Here is a 22,049-nt window from a genome sequence, read left to right as displayed (position 1 = left end):
TGCTGTATAATATAATATAATACAATATCATTATGCTGACCCATACTTCTCAGGTGATATTACACATGCACCACAATACATACAGTGATTCCAGTCTTTAATAAAAACATAAATGAAAACAAAACATTTAGATCAAAATAAGACAATACACCTCTTTAATGCAATAAATATGCTAAATATGCTTAATATATATAAAGCCAAATATCAACACAAGGATCCGACTTTGTCCCTTGACTCTTGGGCGCATCATTAGCTCATGGGAGTCAGCCTTCATGCTATTGTTGTTAAGTATCCTTACTTGAGATTAACCACCCTGCAATTAGATCAGAATATACAGACCCTGTCTTGCTTCAGTGGATAAATGCATACTGCAATGAACCACAAGATGGCACCAAAGTAATACGAAATGTCCAGAGAGCCATGAAAATGGTGATGGTGGAATTCATATCATTTGGACAAAAGGCCTTTTTTCATGGCAGACATTTTGGCATGTTATTGCAGGAAAACTACAGGTGGAACTAATAACATTATTCATGTCTGCACTCTGTTTCCTCATATTGTGTAAGCTGGTCACTGAGTTTCAGGGACACTTGATGGAACTGAGGCAATGTTAAAGTTATTATATACATCTTTAATTTATCTGCTAAACTCAAATGTCTTCAAACTAAATTGAACATGGGTTCAGTTATAATTACAGCTTTACAAATGAAATTAACACACTAACAAACATCAAATTTAGAGGCTTGATTGATCTAAATACAATGTAATTTACGGTTGTATAGTCGTCTACTGTATAAGGCTCTCTGGGTCTTCTGAAGTAGAGAATTGACAAACACAATAAGCAAAGACAAAAAAGTCAATTTTACATGTTTTTATTAAAGTTGCATAAAAGTGTAACAAAATTGGGCAAAAACAAGACCTGTTGTTGATATTGCTACATTTGTTTGTTGGTTTGATCTAATCATTGTCCAAAAAACACCTCCGCTCCCTCAATCTGAATGGTTTAGCTCTTGTATTTAGCCTCAATTATGATAATCAGTATATATATTTTTTGCAATTTTCCCCAACAGTAAAAAAACAGACTTCTCAATAACAGTCTAATAAGATATAATCCAAAGCCGGATTTAGAAAATTAAAATCCACTCAAATTCACCTACTGATTGAGCTTGCCTGGTACTATCCAAAAAAGCAGACTGTGCTTGATTAGGAAACCCCACCAGGAAGGCAAAAGCAATCGCACCAAAGTGTATCTGAATGGATTTTTTTGTTCAACTACGTATTAATCCAAGGCCTGGCATCAAGAAGTGTCATGATCACAATAAAAACAGACCAGTATTCAAATGGTAAAATGTCAAGAACATTGTTTTATCTAAACAAAATCACTGTATCAAGGCCTAAGTATTAAACACTCACTTCTAAAAAAAACAAAAAAAAAACAGAATCTCATTTTGTTTTTCAAAAAAGAAAGAAAAGGAGCGACAGAAGATCCGAGATTCTCCACACGCTGCTGTTCTGCTCAGTAACGCCTGTGTTTAGCAGTTTGCGTAACCTTTTTTTTAAAAAAATGAATGTCTCCCGTTTATTTGGTTTGTGTAACATAAATAATACCTAAGGCAACATCTGTTTTTAAAAAAAAAAAAAAAAAAAAGGAAAGGAAACTGAAGAAAGGATGGAGGGAGGGTGGACAAAAGGATGGAAATGGCTGGGAGGAGGAGGAGGAGATGAGAGAGGATGCCGGGGAGAAATGACAGAGCAGCAAGATAGAAATGGGCCAGTGTGAGTGTTGGCACTGACAGAGAAAGAGACAGACAGCGGAGGTCTGCTGTCACCGCAGGTGTTCACAATTGGTCACAGGAAACGCAGCAAATGCTATTGCTATTCCTATTGGCCGGTTGGCTTCGGTCTCTGCTTTGATTGGCTCAGGGTGAGACACAGATGGCTTATTCTCAGAGATGATTGGCGGCTGCAGCGGGGAAACACAGATCTTGTGACAGCTACAGACCTGTCTCTCTCTCTCCCCCTTTCTCTCTCAGCACTTAAGAGTGTGTGTGTGTGTGTGTGTGCACATCTGCGTGAGAGGCAGCTGTGTTTGCTAATACATTTCCGTTTTCTCCGCCCCTAGGGTGGCCTGTGTGTGTGTGTGTGTGTGTGAGAATGTGTGTGAGTGAGAGAAAGAAGAAAAGGATGGGTGAATGCTTTTAGACAGCTTCAGTGTATAACAGTGGCCTCCATCCCTCCCATTCACACGGCTCACTGGTGGGTCTACTGACAGGCAGAGGACAGGACAAAGTCTCGACACCATCACGGAGCTCCAAAGACATTTGCAGTTCCAATGTGTGAATGCTCTGAACTGACGTCTGTCAAACATATAAACTATGTGGTGGACTGAATAATTTCTAAGATAAAAGGAGAGAAGTGTGAAAAGGACAAAGAAAGGGGCTTTGAAACAAACAAAAAAGGCAGCTTTGTTCTGGGTCCCCTTGTCGGACTATCAGTATGTGTGTGTGTGTGACAAAATGTATCCAGAAAAAACAAAACAGGAACCAGTCCTATACTAAAAAATCGAATTTGTCGCACAGAACAGCAGAATATACAGGCCAGGAAAAACACTCCTATTATGAATGTTGCTGTACATTATGTAGCAACATACACACGTAGCATTTAGCAACACACAGACGTACATATGCATGTGCAGGCTGGACAGCATAGGCTTCTAACGAACCACTCTTACGACTGCACTACGCATTTGAGGAAAGAAAAACATTTTTTTTTATTTTACCCAATATTTGCAAGCACACCCGAGCTAAAGAACCTACTTCTTCTACTCTCTTCTCACAGGAAGAATGTTAGTCTCCAATTGGTTGGACCGTATGACCACAACAGCCAGCCAGCGACTTTTTTTTAAAGGTTCAACCACTATTTCCAGGGATCAAATTTTCCCTCTTTTTTGGAATAAAAATAGAGCACACATCATTCTTTGTGGTCAGAGGTTCAGGTTTTCTTCCCAAAATGACATAGTGCAGATTTTTTAACAGATCCACACACACACACACACACACGCACACACAAAAAAAGACAGTCTTTAAATGCACCACTGTAGCAAATGATTCTGACTGTACTTACCCACCCCCAACAAAAAAAATAATAAAGTCAAGTGAATATCCCCATACCCTCAAAACTGAACTAGAAAGTATCAAAAGAATCATGGTTGGGAGCTGGATGGTTTACAAGTTTAAACCCCTTCACAAATAACAAGATAGGGAATCTCATTGGTTGAGACAAAAGCCATGATTAGCCCCTGCTTCAAGGTGATTGGCTGTTTCCGCCTCCGTTGATCACCCTTCCACTCTTTTTTACTTGGCTGTTGCAGACTCTCGTTCCTCTTCCCACTCGCAGCCGCCCCACTCTCCGTAATTATGGGACTCATCTCGTCTCCGCTCCTCTTCTCTTCCTCCTCAGACAGATGGAGGGCGGTATGAGGGAGGGATGAGGAAGAGGAGTGGAGCCAAACAAAGGGGCGAAGGAGAAGCAGGAGTGAAAAAGAGAGAGAGAGAGGGAGGGAGAGAGAGTGCCTGGATAAAGACCAATGAATCACTTGTTGCTGCTAATTATTATGCATTCTTTACTTTTTCTTCCTCGCTGAAGGTTAAAAGCGAATTATGGAGGCTGAATCCAGGCAAGGAGGAAGAATAACAGGAAGGGGTTTAGAGCGTTGGGTGTAACAAATAAAGGAAACAAGGTTTAGTAAATTGATGGAGATCATTAATGGAAGAAAACTGACATGAGAATGAAAAGATGGAAAGCACGGTAGGAAGACGAGAGGTGAGGGCTGAGGTGGAGGGGAGGACGTGGGGGAGGAGGAGGAAGGACGCCATCATTTCTTCTGAGGCGTGGAGAGCTTCTGCATCCCTCGGATCTTGTCGAGCAGCTGTGAGACGAAGTCCTACGGGGAGGCAGGAGGGACAAAACACATGAGGGGAATTCAAAAATACAGAATACACAGTGCATTAATCTGGGGGTAAATTGTAAGAGGATGCAAGAGAGGAAGGACGAAAAATAAAAAAATCTTACCTCAGTAGGTTTATAACACTCAACCAGTAAGTCCTGTAAAACAATAAAGGACAGTCTGAATATATATATCTTCTCTTTTGCATGTGTGTGTGTGTCCTTGCATGCTTTGACAGGAGTGTATTTGTTTCCTACCTTGACCCTGGCTCCCCGTTCAACGTCACTGGGCATATCCAGCAGCTCGTCCACGTCTATCTCTAGCTCTGGGATGGCCTCCTCCTGTAGCACGTGGCATAAAGTTGAAGAAAAGAAGAAAAAAATAAATAAAAAATAGGTTAGCACCGCTGAAGGGAATCTAAAAGTGGCAGCTCACTGACAGCATTTGTCAACCCCTTTAATGGACACATGCACTAAGAATAGAACGGTTGATGAGGGTTTCTTTCCCTGTGTTTAAGTTATGTGGTCGTCTGCAAATAGACCAGCAAGGGCATTTCTGTCCAGCTGCATGACCCTGTACAAAGTGACTGATGAATGTCCATTTGTGAACACTAGAGGGCGGTGTCCTTCCATTACTTGCCATGTTGTACATGACAGAGAAAAGAAAGGAGAGACAAAGAACCGGGCAGGGAGACGGAAATATGAACAGGTGACAGTGAAAGAGAAGACATCAGAAGAGCACAAACGTGTGTCCATTACTGACACATTCAACTGTGTGTTTGAGTGTGTGTAAATTAATTTACATAAGGAACTGAAATACTTTTGCTTATCACAAATGAAACAAATCAATGTCAAAGGTCAACCTGTGATTTGAATCGTTGAACCATTGCTTCAACACCAGCTTATATCTGCAGCTAGTGCATTACTGAAAGCGGGCCTGTAAACTGCTGACTGTCACGCTCGCCTAAAGTGAAAACACGCCGTAGCAAATCTCAAAATTGGCTCTATTGAATCATCGTATATGTTTAGAACTGCACAGAAAGCAAGAGAATACCTTGAACCATTTAAAATTGGCTTGCATTTCACTTTTAAACAGAAATAGCTGCAATAAATGAAAATGCTGATTTTTTTATTTAAGCAAAGCAATTAACGCCTGATACTGATAAGCTGACCTCTAATATGAAGGTTAGGAGCAACCTTGCCTCTAGCTTAGAGATGTGTTTGGCTCAGTAAATGAGTAAAAGGAGAAACTGAGTTCGCTGGAAGTTCATCTTTGGTCCTTTCTTTCCCTTTCTCGCCACGCTTCCTCCTTTGAGCCAATCAATACCTTTTCTTCTGATTAATCTGTCGCTTTATTTAAAGTGCTTCAGTAGTCTCCCTTTCTTTCTCTGTTTCTCCATCTGTCTCACTCAAGCACACTGGCTCAGTGTGTGCTATCAAAGCGGTTCACCACTGGCAGCGACACACACACACACACACACACACACACACACACACACACACACACACACACACACACACACACACACACACACACACACACACACACTCTGGTACAAATACTCGTTTCCCCCTCTTCTGCAGCTCAATTGCTACCCTATATTCATGTCATTCTCTAGGAATCTCTCCCTCGCTCTCGTCCTCCCCCTCGGTTATAGTTGCCCACACCAGCTGTCTCTGCACCTGCCCAACTGCCCCCTACTCCAACACACACACACAAACACACATACACATACAGTCATGTACACTCACAAACCCACAAACAGACATGGCATAGCATGCTGTGTGCGCAGATTTGTGTGTCACATTAATCAAATGGCACTTTTTTTCCCCCCCAAGTGACAAGTCCTCAACATCACACCCATCCTTTCTGTTACACACACCTCTCACACACACACACACACACACACACACACACACACACACACACACACACACACACACACACACACACACACACACACACACATGGATTAAGGAATTATAAAATGAGCATTAATAAGTCTGAGCTGGATGAATTGTGTGTGTGTGTGTGTGTGTGTGTGTGTGTGTGTGTGTGTGTGTGTGTGTGTGTGTGTGTGTGTGTGTGTGTGTGTGTGTGTGTATAAAGGGCAGGGTATGAGGATTTAGTTCTGAGCAGGACAGCCTGTGTGTGTGAGATAGAGACTGGAGGTGACAACCAGACTTACTGTCAGCAGAGTAAAAATCACACACAAACACACACACGGACACAAAAATTGACGTTACACACATGCTGAAAGCAGCAACGCAGACAAAAAGTGCAAAAATAATGACACACACACACACACACTCCGTTCACTTTTAACACACTTATTCATACACAGACACATAAGCTGGCCTCTTCAAGAATTTCAAAATTTAAGCTCTGAAAGACGGACACAAAATTGCACACATGCTTACACCGCAGACATACTGACGCTGTCCGTTACTAGCACACACACACACACACACACACACACACACACACACACACACACACACACACACACACACACACACACACACACACACACACACACACACACACACACACACACACACACACACACAGGGGGGTGAAGTCTGACACAAAGACTGATCTGCACATGTGGGCTCCATGTGCTGCTACTACATGCAGTAAAGAAAGCTACGACAGAAAACGTGAGAAAGAAGAGAACACAAAGGAAACAGATATAGATAAGGAACTGCTCATTAAAGATAAAATAGAAAATCTACATTATTTTTAACTCCCTAACAATGTATTTCTTATATTAACAGCATTATATTTCTGCACTGTATCTCTGTGGCGTACTCACAAGATAAATATTACCCATTTATTGTTCCTCAAAAGCGTTAGCAATTCACTGCCATTTAACAGAGCTTACTTCAAAAAAATGATTTAAAAGAAAAACTGTTAAATCTGAAAGGGGGGGAAGGGAATGGAAAGAGGAAGGTAGGTAAGAGGTTAAGGAGCATATCGAGAAGCAGGAGCAGCTGAGAGGGGGAGTGGAGGGAGGAGTAGGGAGGGAGGGAGGTCTAAAAAGGCCGGAAGACAGGCTTCAGAGAGGAGACACAAAGAAAGCCGGGGAATCACGAGGGAGGATTTCCAAACAATCCTCCAGACTGACTTACTGAACTAGTCTGGAGGCTGGAGGGGGTTTTACTGTTTGCTGCAGATGTGATCTGGACTGAAAGGTGTCTGCAAGATATTGGCACACGCCGCAGGACTGTTAACAAAGCAGTGCAGTGTGGAACTATTCAAAAAGCAAATCCACCAGGTATCTTTTCAGCACATCCTCATGATTGCACATATTGTTCCAGTTTCTAAAACTGTACTGGAGGAATGAGCAACATCATTTCAAAAGATAAGTCCTCGTCTTCCATTGGAAATTACTCACAGTTTGTAGACAATGATTACGTATGAAAGTACGGAAGAGTGCAATAGCTTGTCAAGCTATGTAAGGCTGTTAACCACCAAAGATCTAGAAAGCAACCTAAATAAATTGACTTTCCAGATCTCTGTGCTATCAGTGAGTGGGTATTATACATTAGCAAGTGGCCCCCGTATTTAGTGACCAGATATAAACGTGTATTTGGTGGAGAAACCTAGAGTGTAACGTTACACCAGCGAGAAATCACAAGTCCCTAGATGCTTCCAGTTACGTTATCTGTGACCGTGTACAGAGGGTCAAATACCCTGACGTAGACTCAGAGTTCTGACTTAATTGAGTTTTAAAGTGGGCGCCAGTGTTCCGGTTTTAACGAGTCATTGTGTTAACTGGTGTCTCTCAACTAAATGCCTTTTGTGAATGCTCACTGTGAAGGCAGTTGTTGAAAACACGAAAAGGAATTGTAGGTATCCTCTTCAAAGCCAATCAATTTGAAATAAATACTCTTATGTGTTTGTTATCTACGCAGACCAATTTACTTAAATTACTATGAGCAACGCTGGACACATGTGGCTGTAATGCACCAGTTAATACAGTCCCTAGTTAAACTGTAACACCTGTTGCTCTGAAACGGCTGGGAGCCTGTCGGTATTCTGTAGAACTTGAGTACGCTGTTGGGATATCGAGTCCTGCAACCGACAAGCAACAACCAGACAATCTCACGCTAGTTTTTTTGGTACATTGTTTTCTAAATTTAACGTTTAAAGCTTTCTATCTCGTCTTGATGGCTCGGGCAAAATTCTACGTCTGCTGCAAACATTCGCACACATACTATTAATGATGTTTGCTGTAAAAGGGGTCTATTCATAATAGTTTGTCCATCATATGACAAAAAACAGCAAATGATCACTTTGAAGGATCATCAATGAATAATCCATTTACCTTATTTTTCATTATCTTATTTCCATACTAACTCGAGACTACTGAACAAAAAGCCAACCGTATTCAGAAAGGCCCATGTAATAATTCCCACACTTATTTAAAGCCCTGACTCTCATAATAGTATGTTATTCCTGATATTTAATCATCTTCTGATTCCATCCTAGATGTGAGTGTGACTGTATTGTGTACATTTCCCCTTGCTGTAAATAACGTTACAGTTTTATCCCGTCCTATTCAGTACTCCCCTTGTGGTTCTGTTGATGTCGCAAGTAATCAAGAGGTCCGCCCTATTCAGTCTGAACCACCAGCGTCAACCGAGAAACAAACTGCTACTATAAACCGGCATGCAGACCCATTTTATTGTGGTCTTTGAATTTAATTACACTCTTTATGACAAGCTTGCGAACATGATTCACACACCACCACAATGAGGCAGACACACTGTCTGTCTGGAGGCTTCCTGCAGGATGGAGCAGAATGAGATGTGACAGTATGAGAGTGTATTTGTGTGCATGCTTAGGTCGTAGAACTACTCCGCTCTCAGGGGGCTGTGTGGAGCTGCTGCAGGCTGGGACAGATCAAATACCAGATGCAGCTCCCTCACAGGACAAAACATAAGCTACGAACCAACACCCAAGTAGGTCACGCCCTCGTATCAAAGCGAAAAAAGGGCCAATCATTGCTTCTGTAAATATCTCTGGAAAGGGAAGTGTTGAGAAAGAGCAATGAAGCTAAGATAGGGGGTTTCTCCAGGGAAGTTTGGTCCGAGACTGGACACAGTTAAAAAACTACGTCATGTGTCAACTGCTTTTACTTTAGACGAATTTGATTTCACAGTACACTTCAATCGGATAGAAACTCCGATTTATGTGCGAGACACACATAATGCAGTTACAGGCTACACGCAGTGAAAGATTAACCATGCTGAGAAAAAAATAGGATGTGAGAGTAAAATCAGAGGAACAGCCACTAGACAAATGCAGATGTGACTGTGGAGATATCAGCACAATGAGCACATGGACACACGGCTAATGAAAACCCAATACAGGTGGATATTAAGTGTAATAAGATATAAGCCAATGCCTACAAAGTGTGGGGAGCTTCATGTGTAAGTAGGTCGCAGAGGCCACCTACAAGGATAACACAGCATGTCTCCCAGTGATGACACACTACATAGCTGATTCCTGTGATGAGAGAGAGAGAGAGAGAGAGAGAGAGAGAGAGAGAGGCTTAGCTTTACCAGAAGCTGGACGACGAGTGATTAAATAGCCACTTTTGCTTTTCTACCGCCGCAGCAACAAACCAGGTTAAAAATAGTCAGACAGAGACAAAAACATTGTTTTGGGTTGGTACAATGTAGGGATGAAGAGGGAGGGGGGAAGGGGGAAGGGGGGAGAAGGAAGTTGGAGACAGAGGGAAGTGATGGCTGGAGCAGGCAGGATGGAGTAAGGAAGATGGAGTAGGAAAAGTAGGCCACGTGGCGCTGAACAATGTCGCTGCTCACTCCAGTTTCCTCGTGCGTGTTCTTGTTTGGACTGATTAAACCAGACTCCTTTATGAGACAGGAACTCCTACTTTTATGTTTGCTGTTTGTAAATCCGTTCTATTGAATGGATGTTGAGAAAAAAAAAAACAAAAAAACGTTGCAGAGGGGAGGTTGACATGTAATCTACGTGGAGCTAATTTGACACGGCCACACTAACACTATGTGCCTTTCCTTTCCAATTCTATCAGCGCTGTCTTAACCGTATTGAGGTCAGTCCAAGCAGGAAAGTGCTTTCGCTGAGTGTTTAGACGTGTTTGCATAACAGAGTGGGTGAGTGAGTGAGTGTGTGTGCTTCATTAAAACTATTACCCCATGCTGGGTGGTACTTGGCACCGTGACACAGGTACAAAATATGTGTGAACGCCGACAATGACGAGTTGCAGGCACACAACCACTCTGTGGGCGATGAGAGCACAGGCATGGCAGAGATTGTTTGACTGTTGGTGTGTGTTTCGGATCTCTCAGGTTGACAGAACTAAGTCTCCAATGCAACAAAGCAAAATGTCTGAAACCAAAGAATCTGGTGAGTATTTTCAACCTATTTGCACTCAAAAAACATGGACAGAGAGTCCTCACAGCCACTGAGGTGTGCCAAAGGACAGACAAAGGTGAGGGTGAGAGAAAAAAGAGAAGAGGCAAGTACAGAGGAGGATAACACAGAAGTGTGGCTGAAGGAAAAAAAACGTTTTGGTGAAAGATTTGGATGTCATCATCCAGGTAAAAAAAGAGATGACCAAAAAAATCACTCTGGCAATGCTTATGATAAGTACCGTCTTGTTTAACCCACAAATATGAACGTATGCGTGCATTTCTCATGGTCAAACTGATTGGCTTATGAATGAAACGTGCTTCTGCAAAGATTCACATGATTATATTTCACAAAACTGCAGGGGAGGTTTTGAAGGCAACCGCAGCTCACAAAGACTCACAGCTGAGCCCATAAGCACACCTTTTGATTTCACACGTCGTATGCATGCTCAGGCCTGTTTATTAAATAAACAACAAAGGATTGATCCAGAAATTATTATATGCTATCAAACTAGAGTTGAGTCACAGCAAAAATGGAGCTTAAACATTGAAACTAAAGTACAAAAGTATATACCTTTGCATCGTCATGGACACGCCAATATTGAAACGTGTTAATTAATAATACGACTTAATGGCCTGCTAAGAAATGAAGAACACTACAGAAGGTACCAAACCCCTTTATTCTCAAATTAATAACAAACATTTTAAGTTGAAACTGAGCTGACAATTTGCCTGCAAGCCACCTCAAGGTGATAATTCATGACAACCTTGTGACTGATCTAGTTTGGTCTCCCACATCTGATTAACACACACCCACAGGATAGAACCAGAATTGCAATAGTGGAAAAATACTGGGCTTGAACCCACTTCCTGTCATGCACTCCCCCCCTGTCTCTTTATCTTAAGGTCTCCCTTGATGCCCTTTCTGTCTGGTTGGCATTACTACTCAGTGCTGCTCTCCTATAAATCACTCTCGGTGCGTCTGTACCAGAGCAATACATAGCGTTTGGACCACATTGCACTTCAACTGCAGAACACGACAGAGAGAGTATGAGAGCAATGGAGTCAAAGAGGGGTCGACAAGGGGGTAGGGATTCGGGATGCATTGCGTCCGTCATCGCCTGCTGCTTTCCATCTTCTCTCTATCTCCCTCACACAGTTGCTTATCAGGAATCTGCAGCTCTTTGAATAACAGACATTGTTGGCCTCCCTCTCCAACACTTCTTTTCCTTCCTCCCAGAACCAGATTGGCTCACGAATCGTGTGACCCCCAGAAAATAAGATAGTATCTATTCCTCTTATGCAAAGAAGGGGTTAAAACACCAGAGCACCGAGCTACTTCCTGTCAGGCCACGTGACCTTGGGAGATAGCAGGGGGGGAGGGGAGGTAGAGCAGAGAGATATCTGTGGGAAGAAGCTGGCTCAGAGTGTGCATGGTTAGAGTTGGGGAGGAGAGAGTTGTGTGTGTGTGTGTGTGTGTGTGTGTGTGTGTGTGTGTGTGTGTGTGTGTGTGTGTGTGTGTGTGTGCACAATTAATTTAAGTGGTGCTGTAATGAATATGTGGCTTCACACACAGCCATAAACCTTAAACCACAACAATCCATAATCAATACAATGCAATGTGCTTAATCCAGTCTGCAGTGGGCATGTAACGTCACATGGGTGTGTTATTGTGCACCTTTAGTTTGTGTGTGTGTGTGTGTGTGTGTGTGTGTGTGTGTGTGTGTGTGTGTGTGTGTGTGTGTGTGTGTGTGTGTGTGTCATCGTCATCTCTATTGCAGGTCTAATCAGTAGAATGTACTTCCTCCCAGGAAGAATATGATGTCCTGTTTTGAATCATGAAAAACAGAACGAAAGAGCCGCAGGCTAGACAGTTGAACTAGGCAAACCTCTTTTTCAGCCTGCTAACTGACAGGATGGGGACTAGAGAATACAACTTAATTGTTTTTTAAGTGTCATTTTTTTTACTCTACGTGCACCTCTGTGGAAGAAGAGTCACATGCAGCTCCTAAATGTTTTTGTTCTATTAAAAACCCATCTTACAAACAACACGTATCCCCTCATTGAGGACATCCTACCAGAGCCTCCATATGTTTTGACTCTGCAGCCTTCCTGCTATCTCACTCCTGATAAACCAGCTCTGTCATGTAAAGTAAAAGGAACCAGAGCCTCCAGAGGCTGGTGGCAGTGATGTGGGCATGCCATTGTGTGTGTGTGTGTGTGTGTGTGTGTGTGTGTGTGTGTGTGTGTGTGTGTGTGTGTGTGTGTGTGTGTGTGTGTGTGTGTGTGTGTGTGTGTGTGTGTGTGTGTGTTTGTTTCTTCAGACAGGAGAGTGCCAAACCAAACTGGCTCCAAGTACACAGAACGCAACTTTATATGATGCCAGGAAACATTCAGCACTATAATCAAGACGCAAGCACAGCAGTTTCAGCAGTTCTTACATTGTAATTAGGCTACAATAGCAATTACTTTATAAAGCATTAGTAGAATTGATATGTGTATTAGTATGTTGAAATATATATAGAATATATCTGGTAAAGAATAAAATGGGTAGCTGAACATAGAGCTGATAATAGACATGGATTGGCCCGCTTGCAGAGCACACACACATGCGCACACACACACACACACATTTTGCATTACATTTTTTTGGAGAGGTAAAATGTTGATTGTCACCCACACCTTGGTCCCTCCAAAAGCTGCCCAAAGTCCTTTCTGCTCGCAGTACGGTTGACTGATTCAAACATGGGCTTGTTTGGCCTGACTGAACGGTTCAGTGGTTTGTGCGTGTTGACTGGATGTGTCCGTGCGTGTTGACTGGATGTGTCCGTGCGTGTTGACTGGATGTGTCCGTGCGTGTTGACTGGATGTGTCTGTGCGTGTTGAATGCCTCGTGTTGACTGGATGTGTCTGTGCTGAAGCCTCTCAGGGGAAAAAACCACTCCGGCTGGTCCCTCAGGGTCACAACCAGCCCGGAGGAAGACTTGTACTGGCAACCGAGCGCTGCAGGCAGGGCTGGAGCTCTGCTGCTGTACCAAAGCTTACTAACTACTACATGAGGGCAACAGATTGTCACTGCTGCTGCCCAATTTTCATCCAACTGAGAAGTCAAATTTAAAGCAAAAACTGTTGTCCATTTGCTACCGTTTAACACAGCATAACAGAAGTATTAGTAGTCAAGCTATGGCAAGTTGTTTTAAGGGAAGTGACAGATGCAGAGACAAGCTTTTGCTACTAACTTTTAACATTTTGCAGCTTTTAATGATTTGCATAAACAAATGCAGCTTCCCTCACTCAAGAATATCCATCTCAATCTCTTCAGCCCACTCTAATTACAAAATGCCTTGTGCATTCATCTGAAAGACGTGATCCTGGCAGCCTCTGAAGTACCCACTTTCACCCTCCACCTCCACAACTCCTCTTGAGCCTGTCATTTCTGCAGCAGAGGACAGATCCGAGGAGGAGACTATGGCGCTCCAACAAATTCACACACAGACTGAGATCGACGTGTGTGCATGTGTGCATGAATCTTGGGAACATTGGAAAAAGTAGCTTGAGGTGCTCTGAATAGATTTTTCTCGTTCTACCATCAATTACTAATTACCATGAGAGCAAACTAGTAAAAATACAAAAACTCAACATGCAGAAAGAGTGCATGGGAAGGCCACACACACACACACACACACACACACACACACACACACACACACACACACACCTCCCAGCCATTACCACTACAATTGGACTGAAACATGAGATTACATGCAGATTAAATTAAGAATGCATACAAAGGATTACAGATTATCATTAAATCACTATTGGCAAGTACTGCTAAAACAATCAAAGGTGCCCAACATTAATTTATTCCTTTCCCATGACATTTATTGAATGATTTAAACTGTCATTCTGGCAGTTTCAGGCAGGAGTGTTTGGCAATCCTAGGCACTAGTTCAAGTTCTTTTCTATTGAAATATTTTCGTCCATTTTTCACCCACTTGTTCATGTTTATTTGCTGAGCCGTTTAATTCACTCTGCCACTATTGAAATGTAATCCTCAAAAAAGGATCAGAGAATATTATAATTCTTTCCAACAGATCAATCATCAACACGACCTCTGACTTTTTGAACACTGGCAACACGCCAGTAAGTGAATGCGCTGGTTCGTGTCAGTTACAGATTGTTCCAGCAGATTATCACATCGAAACAAAAACAAGACAAAGATACAAGACACGACAAGATCTGAAACAACAACAGCCCTGATAAGAAGGTGGATGTCCCAACATCATCATTCATTTGTTTCACTTACTGAATTACTCTTTGAGCCGCCTGGCAATTCGTTTACTCTGCTCTGAAGTAGCAGGATTAAAGCCTGACTCCCTTCCATCAGCCATTTCTTAATCAGACCTTTTTGCCCAAATATGGTCAGTTGTTCCTTCCTTCTCAATGAAATGCGACTTGTAATAATCTTGTTTCTCAAAGTTAAGACCACGAATGGAACACACAATTATTTAAATTCTAGTATTGATACTAAACAATATCAAACTACATAAATCATTATTTTAATATATTATAGTAAATAACAGAAGGGACTGTTAACATCATTCCTCCTCCTCATTCATCAGTTTGAATAACATCTCTCTTGCCAGTCTACTCAAAATATAATTTAAATTTAATTATTTGTCTATCTGCCTACCAGCTGTCTGTCCATCTGTCCACATATCTTTCATCCATCCGTTTCTTCCCAAAGCCATTTCCACCAGAGCAGTTTCATTAACCGTACAAGAATCCTGTCACATGACTTCTACGTTGCGATACCAAGTTAGGTTTCACACGGCGGTGACATCATGAAGGATATACGAGGCCAACATGGCACTGGTGCTCTAACCTTATAATCGGTGTCTGCTAACCGAGTGCCACAGCGCTGAACAGTCTGTTTCTATAAACCCATCTGACTGCACATCTATGAAAGCTACAATAATATTAAAATTGCCATCAACTTCTATATACAGTATTAACAGGGTGGACACTGTGTGCAGCTCCTGTACAGTCTGTTATTGGCATGCAAAAAAGCTATAATAAACACATTTTTACACACACAACACAATTAGACACAGTGAACAAAGACATATACTGACATGTGCTTCCCTGCAGTTAACCAACAGCTCAACTGGCGTCTTCTCTAATGCACATCCTGGGACTAAAATACACTCCTGAGTGGATCTGTGTTACCTCACTCAACCTGCAGGCAGTTGGCATTGCTTACAAAGACACTTCATGATTATAATGACTCCAGACCAAAGCTTCTGCCAACTCTTGCTGCAACTGCTAAATATTGGGACAATGGCTTGTTTCATTATTTCAACATTGTCTCAACACGTAGGCCAATGAAAAAAATCTAAACTCATATGCATCTCATTTAAAAGCATTATTACAGATACAACACCCTGGAGGCATATATGGTGATAACACTGGCCTGTGAACCAACCATTCGCACTTTAAAAAAACGTCCTCGGGTGCTAGAGTTTTCACAGAATGGCTATCAAAAGCATATGTACAGTCTTAAAATGCATCAAAGGGCAGTGAATAGCACTTTGGTTATGACCAAGGAGAGTGCTTGTCTGAAACAACATTGCAGCTAATTGAAAATAATAAGCAGGAAAGCAAAGGGGTACTCTATTACATCACATTCGTCATATTTATGGAAGCAAATATCTTAACGGCCTGAGTATTTACTGGCTGGCTATTAAATGTGTACCAGAATATACACAGCTGTTTAGCAGGAATGTGAATGAATAACTGGCTCTCAAGTCTGTAAACTGTCCCACAACATTAAACAAGTTACTGCCTGCAATTCGATTTGGTGCAAGGTGTTTGGTAATAGAACTGAAAAATGCGCCCCAGCTTGACTCGTGATCGTTAAGGTAAAACGGTTTTGTGTAAACCTTTTACACTCGGCTGACGGCCCAACCTGTGTGACAGGGTATGGAATGACAAGCTCATCAGGCTTAGCTAGTGCTGAAACATAATACTGAAGGGGTTTTTACATGGTGGAAAGGTGTTAAGACAATCAGTACTGTATGAGCAGGCTACGCTGGCTGACACATGACAGAGCACAGGCCGAGAGGTTGTGACAAACAACAGAGAGTCTGATGCAAAAGAAACAGAGAAAGTTGTAGTTATGTATACCCAAATATATACACAATATGTTACTGGGTGCTAGCTTTCTGTTTACAGTCCTGCATGCTTACATATTAGAATAAATGATGAGGGATAAGCGTCTAGAATGATCATACGCACTCATGAAATTAAAGGCAGACTATTTTGTTAAACAAATGACACACAAGGGAGGATTGTTAAACCTGTTTTTGTCAGCCAAAAGGATACATTTTCTGACAGACCTGTTCCCCGCAAATTTTTGGATTACATTCCTTTATCTCTTATCCTAACATTAAGCAAACGTTAGGCAAAATGATAAAAAAAAACAGCCCCTTTTAAAAGTGATTCACAGCCAAAATGTGCCAATTCTGCAGATGTGGTTAAACTAAGCTGGACAGTCAAGCGGGGTGTGTGTGTGACTCAACAGGTGTGTGCATTGATTGCAATTTTGGGGGAAAGTTGTGTGCTAATGTTGTCTATTATTTTCCTATGAACTGTATGTGTATGACTCTCACACACTTCCTTTGATAACATGCATCTACATTCCCCTGGATGACTCACATCCCTCATTCTTTTCTCTCTCTACATCCCTCTCTTTCTTCATCCAGGCCTCCGCTCGCCTGGCATTCTTTACTTCCTTCCGATCGTACTCGCACTCTCACCAAAACACACGCTTGGTCACCCCCCAATCACAATGTCCTCTCTAGCTTGGTTGATTTATTAACTCAGCGTCTTAGAGAAAAAATAAAAGGCTCACATGGTCAGTCAGTGGGTCAGGCTAGAGTACATGCTGACTCACCCCAGATCAAACAGGAAAATGACTGTTCAACACGTAGAACCACATGTAAGCTATTAACACGAAGCTATGTGTGTGTGTGTGTGTGTGTGTGTGTGTGTGTGTGTGTGTGTGTGGGGGGGGGTTACAAAGACACACTGGAGTCTTTCACTCCCGCTGTGTAACAAGCACTCTTTGTAGTCACCCTCTTACGCACACGGAGTGAAACAGGGTAATGCTGATTGGTATTCAGACCTTTAAGGATGAGGTTTAAGCAAATGTTGTGTGTGTTTTTGTTCATGTGTGTCTGCTAGACAGCATGACTTAAACAGACATACCAGGACGCATGTTGTGTTTTTATTGCCCTTAATGTCCTCTTTAATTGGCTGTTGTTGCAGACTGAAAATGATCCATTTACAAACTCCCTTAACTGTACTGTTCAATGATAAGTGTTTGAGTGAGGTTCATTTATTGTCACTGGATTGATTTTAGTGACGGATCAAAACGCAGCTGCAGTGAAAAAAGGGGACTTTAGGCACTGCTATTATTTTACAGCAATAGCAGAGGACACATGTTAGAAAAAACCCTTTCTCCCTCTCTGACATCCCTGCCTCCTCCTACTACTTTTTCCTTCTCCTCTTGCCATCCCCTCCAGTTGTTTTTCCTTCTCTTCCCCCGATTATTGCATTCCTGCTCACCAATCCTGCCTCTGTTCTCACTTGTATCCCCATCTGTGTTTATGTGTGTGTGTGTGTGTGTGTGTGTGTGTGTGTGTGTGTGTGTGTGTGTGTGTGTGTGTGTGTGTGTGTGTGTGTGGCCACGTAGGGCTCTGGAGTTTGGGGATTGGACCGCCCACTCGCCCCACTGTTAACTATGTAGCTACTGGTCAGCTCCAGCGTACTACCAGCAGAAAACAAAGCAAGCTGAGGCAGCACAAGTCTTTACTGACAAATTCACATTTAACAGCACAGTTGCCATGGAAATGATACGAAGGCTGGTGAGAAATTCTATCATTTTTTTTTTACTAGGAGTGGGGTTCTGGACTCGAGTGGAACCGACCACTTTCCCTTTCCCTAGAGTGTGCCTAAACTCACTTATATACAGAGCCAGTAATAGAGTGGAGGGGCAATAACAACAAAGACAGTGTAAAAGGCATCTATCCTTAAAGAAACACCCAGTAACCACCTTAAATCCACACACTTCCTGCCAGTTCAGTGTTTATATTTTCAACCTAACAAGGTTTACAGTTGGGTTTATAACATAAACTGTGAGATGAGTGGGATTTGGACAATTTGGAGGTTCTATTGCAGTGTGGTTCCCGATCTTTGTTGTCTAATGTACCCCCAGAGCCCTATCAGATGAACTCAAACAACCCCTTCACTACCACTGGGACTCACCGCTCTATTGGGCACCCTATCAAAACCAGGGAGTGTTTCTTCAACAAAGCAAATGCCACATTAATATACTAACTGAACGGCTCTAATTATAATCCTGGATTGAAAGAAAATAATGAAATCAGGGGCTTTTGGGAAATTATGATTTTAAGCAAGCTTTTCTTCTAAACTATGGACACAACCTTTTTTTTTTTTTTACACTGCATGGTTAACCAACGTAAACATTTAAGCCAGCGTTGCCATGGCATCATATTAAGGCTCGGCTCCTCACTAGTACCAACAGCAACTCTGACTGATAGACTGACTAAGTGGCTGGATGAATATCTGACAAGCTGGTTGGCAGAAATGACATGGCTGAATGCTTGTAGCATGTTTAAAGGGATTATATGAATGGGGAAAATAGCTCATTAAGAATTCCCTGTTGAACAAACTCCATGCCGGTTTCGTTATTAGCAGAAATATCCATCCAAGACAGGAGAGAAAATAAAGGGAGATTGGAAATAATGATGAGGGGAATATTAAAATACCGATCACGCTATGAATCAGAACAAAAAGACGGACACGGCAAGAAAAGGAGCGAGCAAAGGAGGGATGCAGGGAGGTGGAAGAAAAGGAGTAACTCGCTCCATATCTTTTGCCAGTGAACAGGGTTCTCCCAGTCTGCTCCCTGACCGGCTAAAGCTGCCTCTCCAGTTACACTGTTTAGTAGCACGTGCTCCCCAGCTCCCCGTCTAAATGAGCCCAATGTGTCTCCATCAGTGAACCGACTGTAAATTACTCTCTTTGTTGTCTAACAGCCGAGGCAGAGACGGGATCAGGACAATGAAAAAACGGGGGAAACACTGTGGATGGATGGAAAGCATAAAAAAAAGGCATCAACATTAGAGATGAATGAGTGATATGTGTCCATAAAATGTGAAATAAATCAATATCCCATCTCCTGTGATCTGACAGTAATAAATCATTACAGTCCCAGTCTCACTGTCACTGCGACAACCATTTGTGAGGCTTTTTGGGCTCTTTGTGACCCTATCTGAGCAAAAAAATAAAATAAAATAAAAATAATTTACAACAAGATGAACAAAAGCATGATTGCATTAAAACTTGCCTGACTGAAAGACTGAGTGGAGTAGTGAATGAGAGATGGATGTAACCTTGTACACTGTCTTTCCAGAACAGTACAGCAAAAAAATCCTCCTGTAAATGTGCTTTTTTTTTTTACTCTTCAAGGTTTTTAATCCATAGCATATGAATCATTGGCACACAATCACAGCACATTGATTTTAAAATCCTCTCCAGGCCATTTAATCGCCTCTGCTGGCATGTGAGTCTCTGTAGTATCCCTGCTACTTTATTATTATTACCCTCATGTCACGGGATATCCCTGTAACCGCCGTTAAAATCTCCATGAAAGTAGGATGCAGTCTGGTTTTCACATAAGAGAGGTATCAGTTTCCAACCCTCCTCGAGTGCATTTATACTCTTGTTGGAACAACATAGTAACAATAAGTTATAGTTTGTCAGTGGATTGGATTTTGGACTTCAAGGTGTACATGTGGAGACAGCCAGACCTCCTGAAGAGGCTGTTGTTAAATGCCAACCTGTCTGCAACAAGACAACTTTTTATCCCCATACCAGCCTGACCTTGTGGTAATATGTGTGAATTGTCTTTTCTCAGCTATAGCCAACCAGGAATTCTCCAAACCTGTTAAGTCGTTGTATTCCTCACGCTACTAGGAATAGAATGTGGGTCAATGCCAGCTCAGTAGAGTCGACATGAGCTTACCAACTACTGACGCCAGCAGCTACACCACAGCCGCCGCCAGGTTGCATTAGCACCGCACGGCTCTCCTTGTGTCACCATGACCAATGGTTTGGTGTGTGATGGTGCAGAGGGACTCTGGTGTGATTGTGCTCAGTCATTATGACAGCCAGGGGGGGTCATTATAAGGGCCCCCCCTGACAAGACGCATGGCTGGACCTCTCCACCCAGACTCATCAGTATCACCTCATTTGCTTGAAGAAGGTATCTCCCTCACAGCCGCCTACCTTTCACTTTGATTTAAAGTTTGCAATTAGAATAGATGAGCCATGAGGGAGGGGGAATGCACCAGGGGTCACCTTCTGGATAAACCACAGACACAGCCACGCAAAAAGTCTGTTAATTTCACAATTTCCATTTTGGATATCCTATTATTGGATTTTCTGAAAATTATATTTATTTTTTTTCCAGCCCAAAAAGAGCTGAACAATGTATTTAACTACACAACTATGATTTCAAGTACGCTATCAAGACTTTATTAAATGAATTCACAGGTGTGCCTTAAAACAGCTTCAGCCAATCAGAAGAGAGAACAGCAAAGTCTTATTACTGTCTTATTTCATGATAAGGCTATAAAGCTGTATCAGCTACATTTAGCCTACCTGTGGGTGGGTGAGGGGGACTGAAGTTAAACCACTGATTGTTATAATGTCTGACATGTTTTGTTTGTTTCATGTAGCCATAATGTTCAGTTTCCTCACACTCCTTATTTGCCATCTCCATTACCTCATCTTCCTGCATGTGGCACAGATACTATAGGTCATAGAGCGGCGAGGCTAGGCCAAAAGCAGCGACAAAGGGGCCTATTAGTGTTTCTTTATCAACAGTTTGCTTTAGGACTGAGAGCTGATAAACTGATTTATAGAGCCTCTATTACTGAGCAGAGCCGCCTGATCGATCGCTTTGGAGACCGGTTATATTGTTGGGGTATTTACCTCACAGTCGTACAGGTCCGTTAGCTGGTCGATAATCCACTCCTCCAGGTTCAGTCTCTTCCTCAGCTCCTTACGGTCGTATTTGACGGTGACGCGTCCCTGCTTCCGAACGGGTATCTCCGGTTCCTCCGTGGTGCCGGACGGCGTCTGGAAATATACCCGGGGCTGAGGGCTCGTCTCCGGGCTTGTTACAGCAGCCATTGTCGCTCGGGTTTTTAAAAAGAAAAAAATATATATTAAAAAAAAAAAAAAAAATGTCCCCCCACCCCCGGAGGTGTGGAAGTGTGGAAGCGGCGACGGCGGCGGGGAAGTGTGGAAGCGGGCTGCTCGATGTGTTCCGCACTGGAAAAAAATCTTGGACTTGGAAAACCCCACGAAGAAAACAGCGCTGGACCTGAGGATGCTTTTTTTTTTTTTTTTTTTTTTGTTGTTGTCCAGAATCGCTTAAAGGGACATTGGCTGAGGCCGGACGCTTCCACACAAACAGACGGGACCGACGGTGAAACGTGAAGTGTAAACCGGCTTATCGGGCTATTTACAGCATGCAAACTCCGCTTATATAAAAAGAGAGAGGTGAGCAGAAGCAGAGCCGGCTTCAACTCTTCATTCAGTACAAA

At 42.4% G+C, this 22,049-nt stretch overlaps 1 protein-coding gene across 1 annotated transcript; it reads right to left on the bottom strand.

Moving 5' to 3' along the window:
• Positions 1–856: 856 nt before the first annotated feature.
• On the bottom strand, positions 857–21,638 carry ppp1r14bb (protein phosphatase 1, regulatory (inhibitor) subunit 14Bb). The gene is made up of 4 exons (XM_054601480.1): positions 21,433–21,638; positions 4,204–4,287; positions 4,072–4,104; positions 857–3,943 (listed from the first exon to the last, which is right to left on the bottom strand). The coding sequence occupies exons 1-4, from the start codon at positions 21,631–21,633 to the stop codon at positions 3,875–3,877; spliced, it is 387 nt and encodes a 128-aa protein (XP_054457455.1). The 5' UTR covers positions 21,634–21,638; the 3' UTR covers positions 857–3,874.
• Positions 21,639–22,049: the final 411 nt, after the last annotated feature.

This window comes from Anoplopoma fimbria, chromosome 7, assembly GCF_027596085.1.
Source record: "Anoplopoma fimbria isolate UVic2021 breed Golden Eagle Sablefish chromosome 7, Afim_UVic_2022, whole genome shotgun sequence".
Taxonomy (NCBI): domain Eukaryota; kingdom Metazoa; phylum Chordata; class Actinopteri; order Perciformes; family Anoplopomatidae; genus Anoplopoma; species Anoplopoma fimbria.
The sequence above is the reverse complement of the archived record's forward strand: the minus strand, read 5'-3'. Positions and strand labels throughout refer to the sequence as shown.

Coding starts and splice junctions, on each gene's coding strand:
- ppp1r14bb (XM_054601480.1), bottom strand. CDS start 21,633: ATGGCTGCTGTAACAAGCCCGGAGACGAGCCCTCAGCCCCGGGTATAT. Junction 4,288..21,432: donor CGGACCTGTACGACTGTGAG/GTAAATACCCCA, acceptor CACGTGCTACAG/GAGGAGGCCATCCCAGAGCT. Junction 3,944..4,071: donor AGTGTTATAAACCTACTGAG/GTAAGATTTTTT, acceptor GCCTCCCCGTAG/GACTTCGTCTCACAGCTGCT.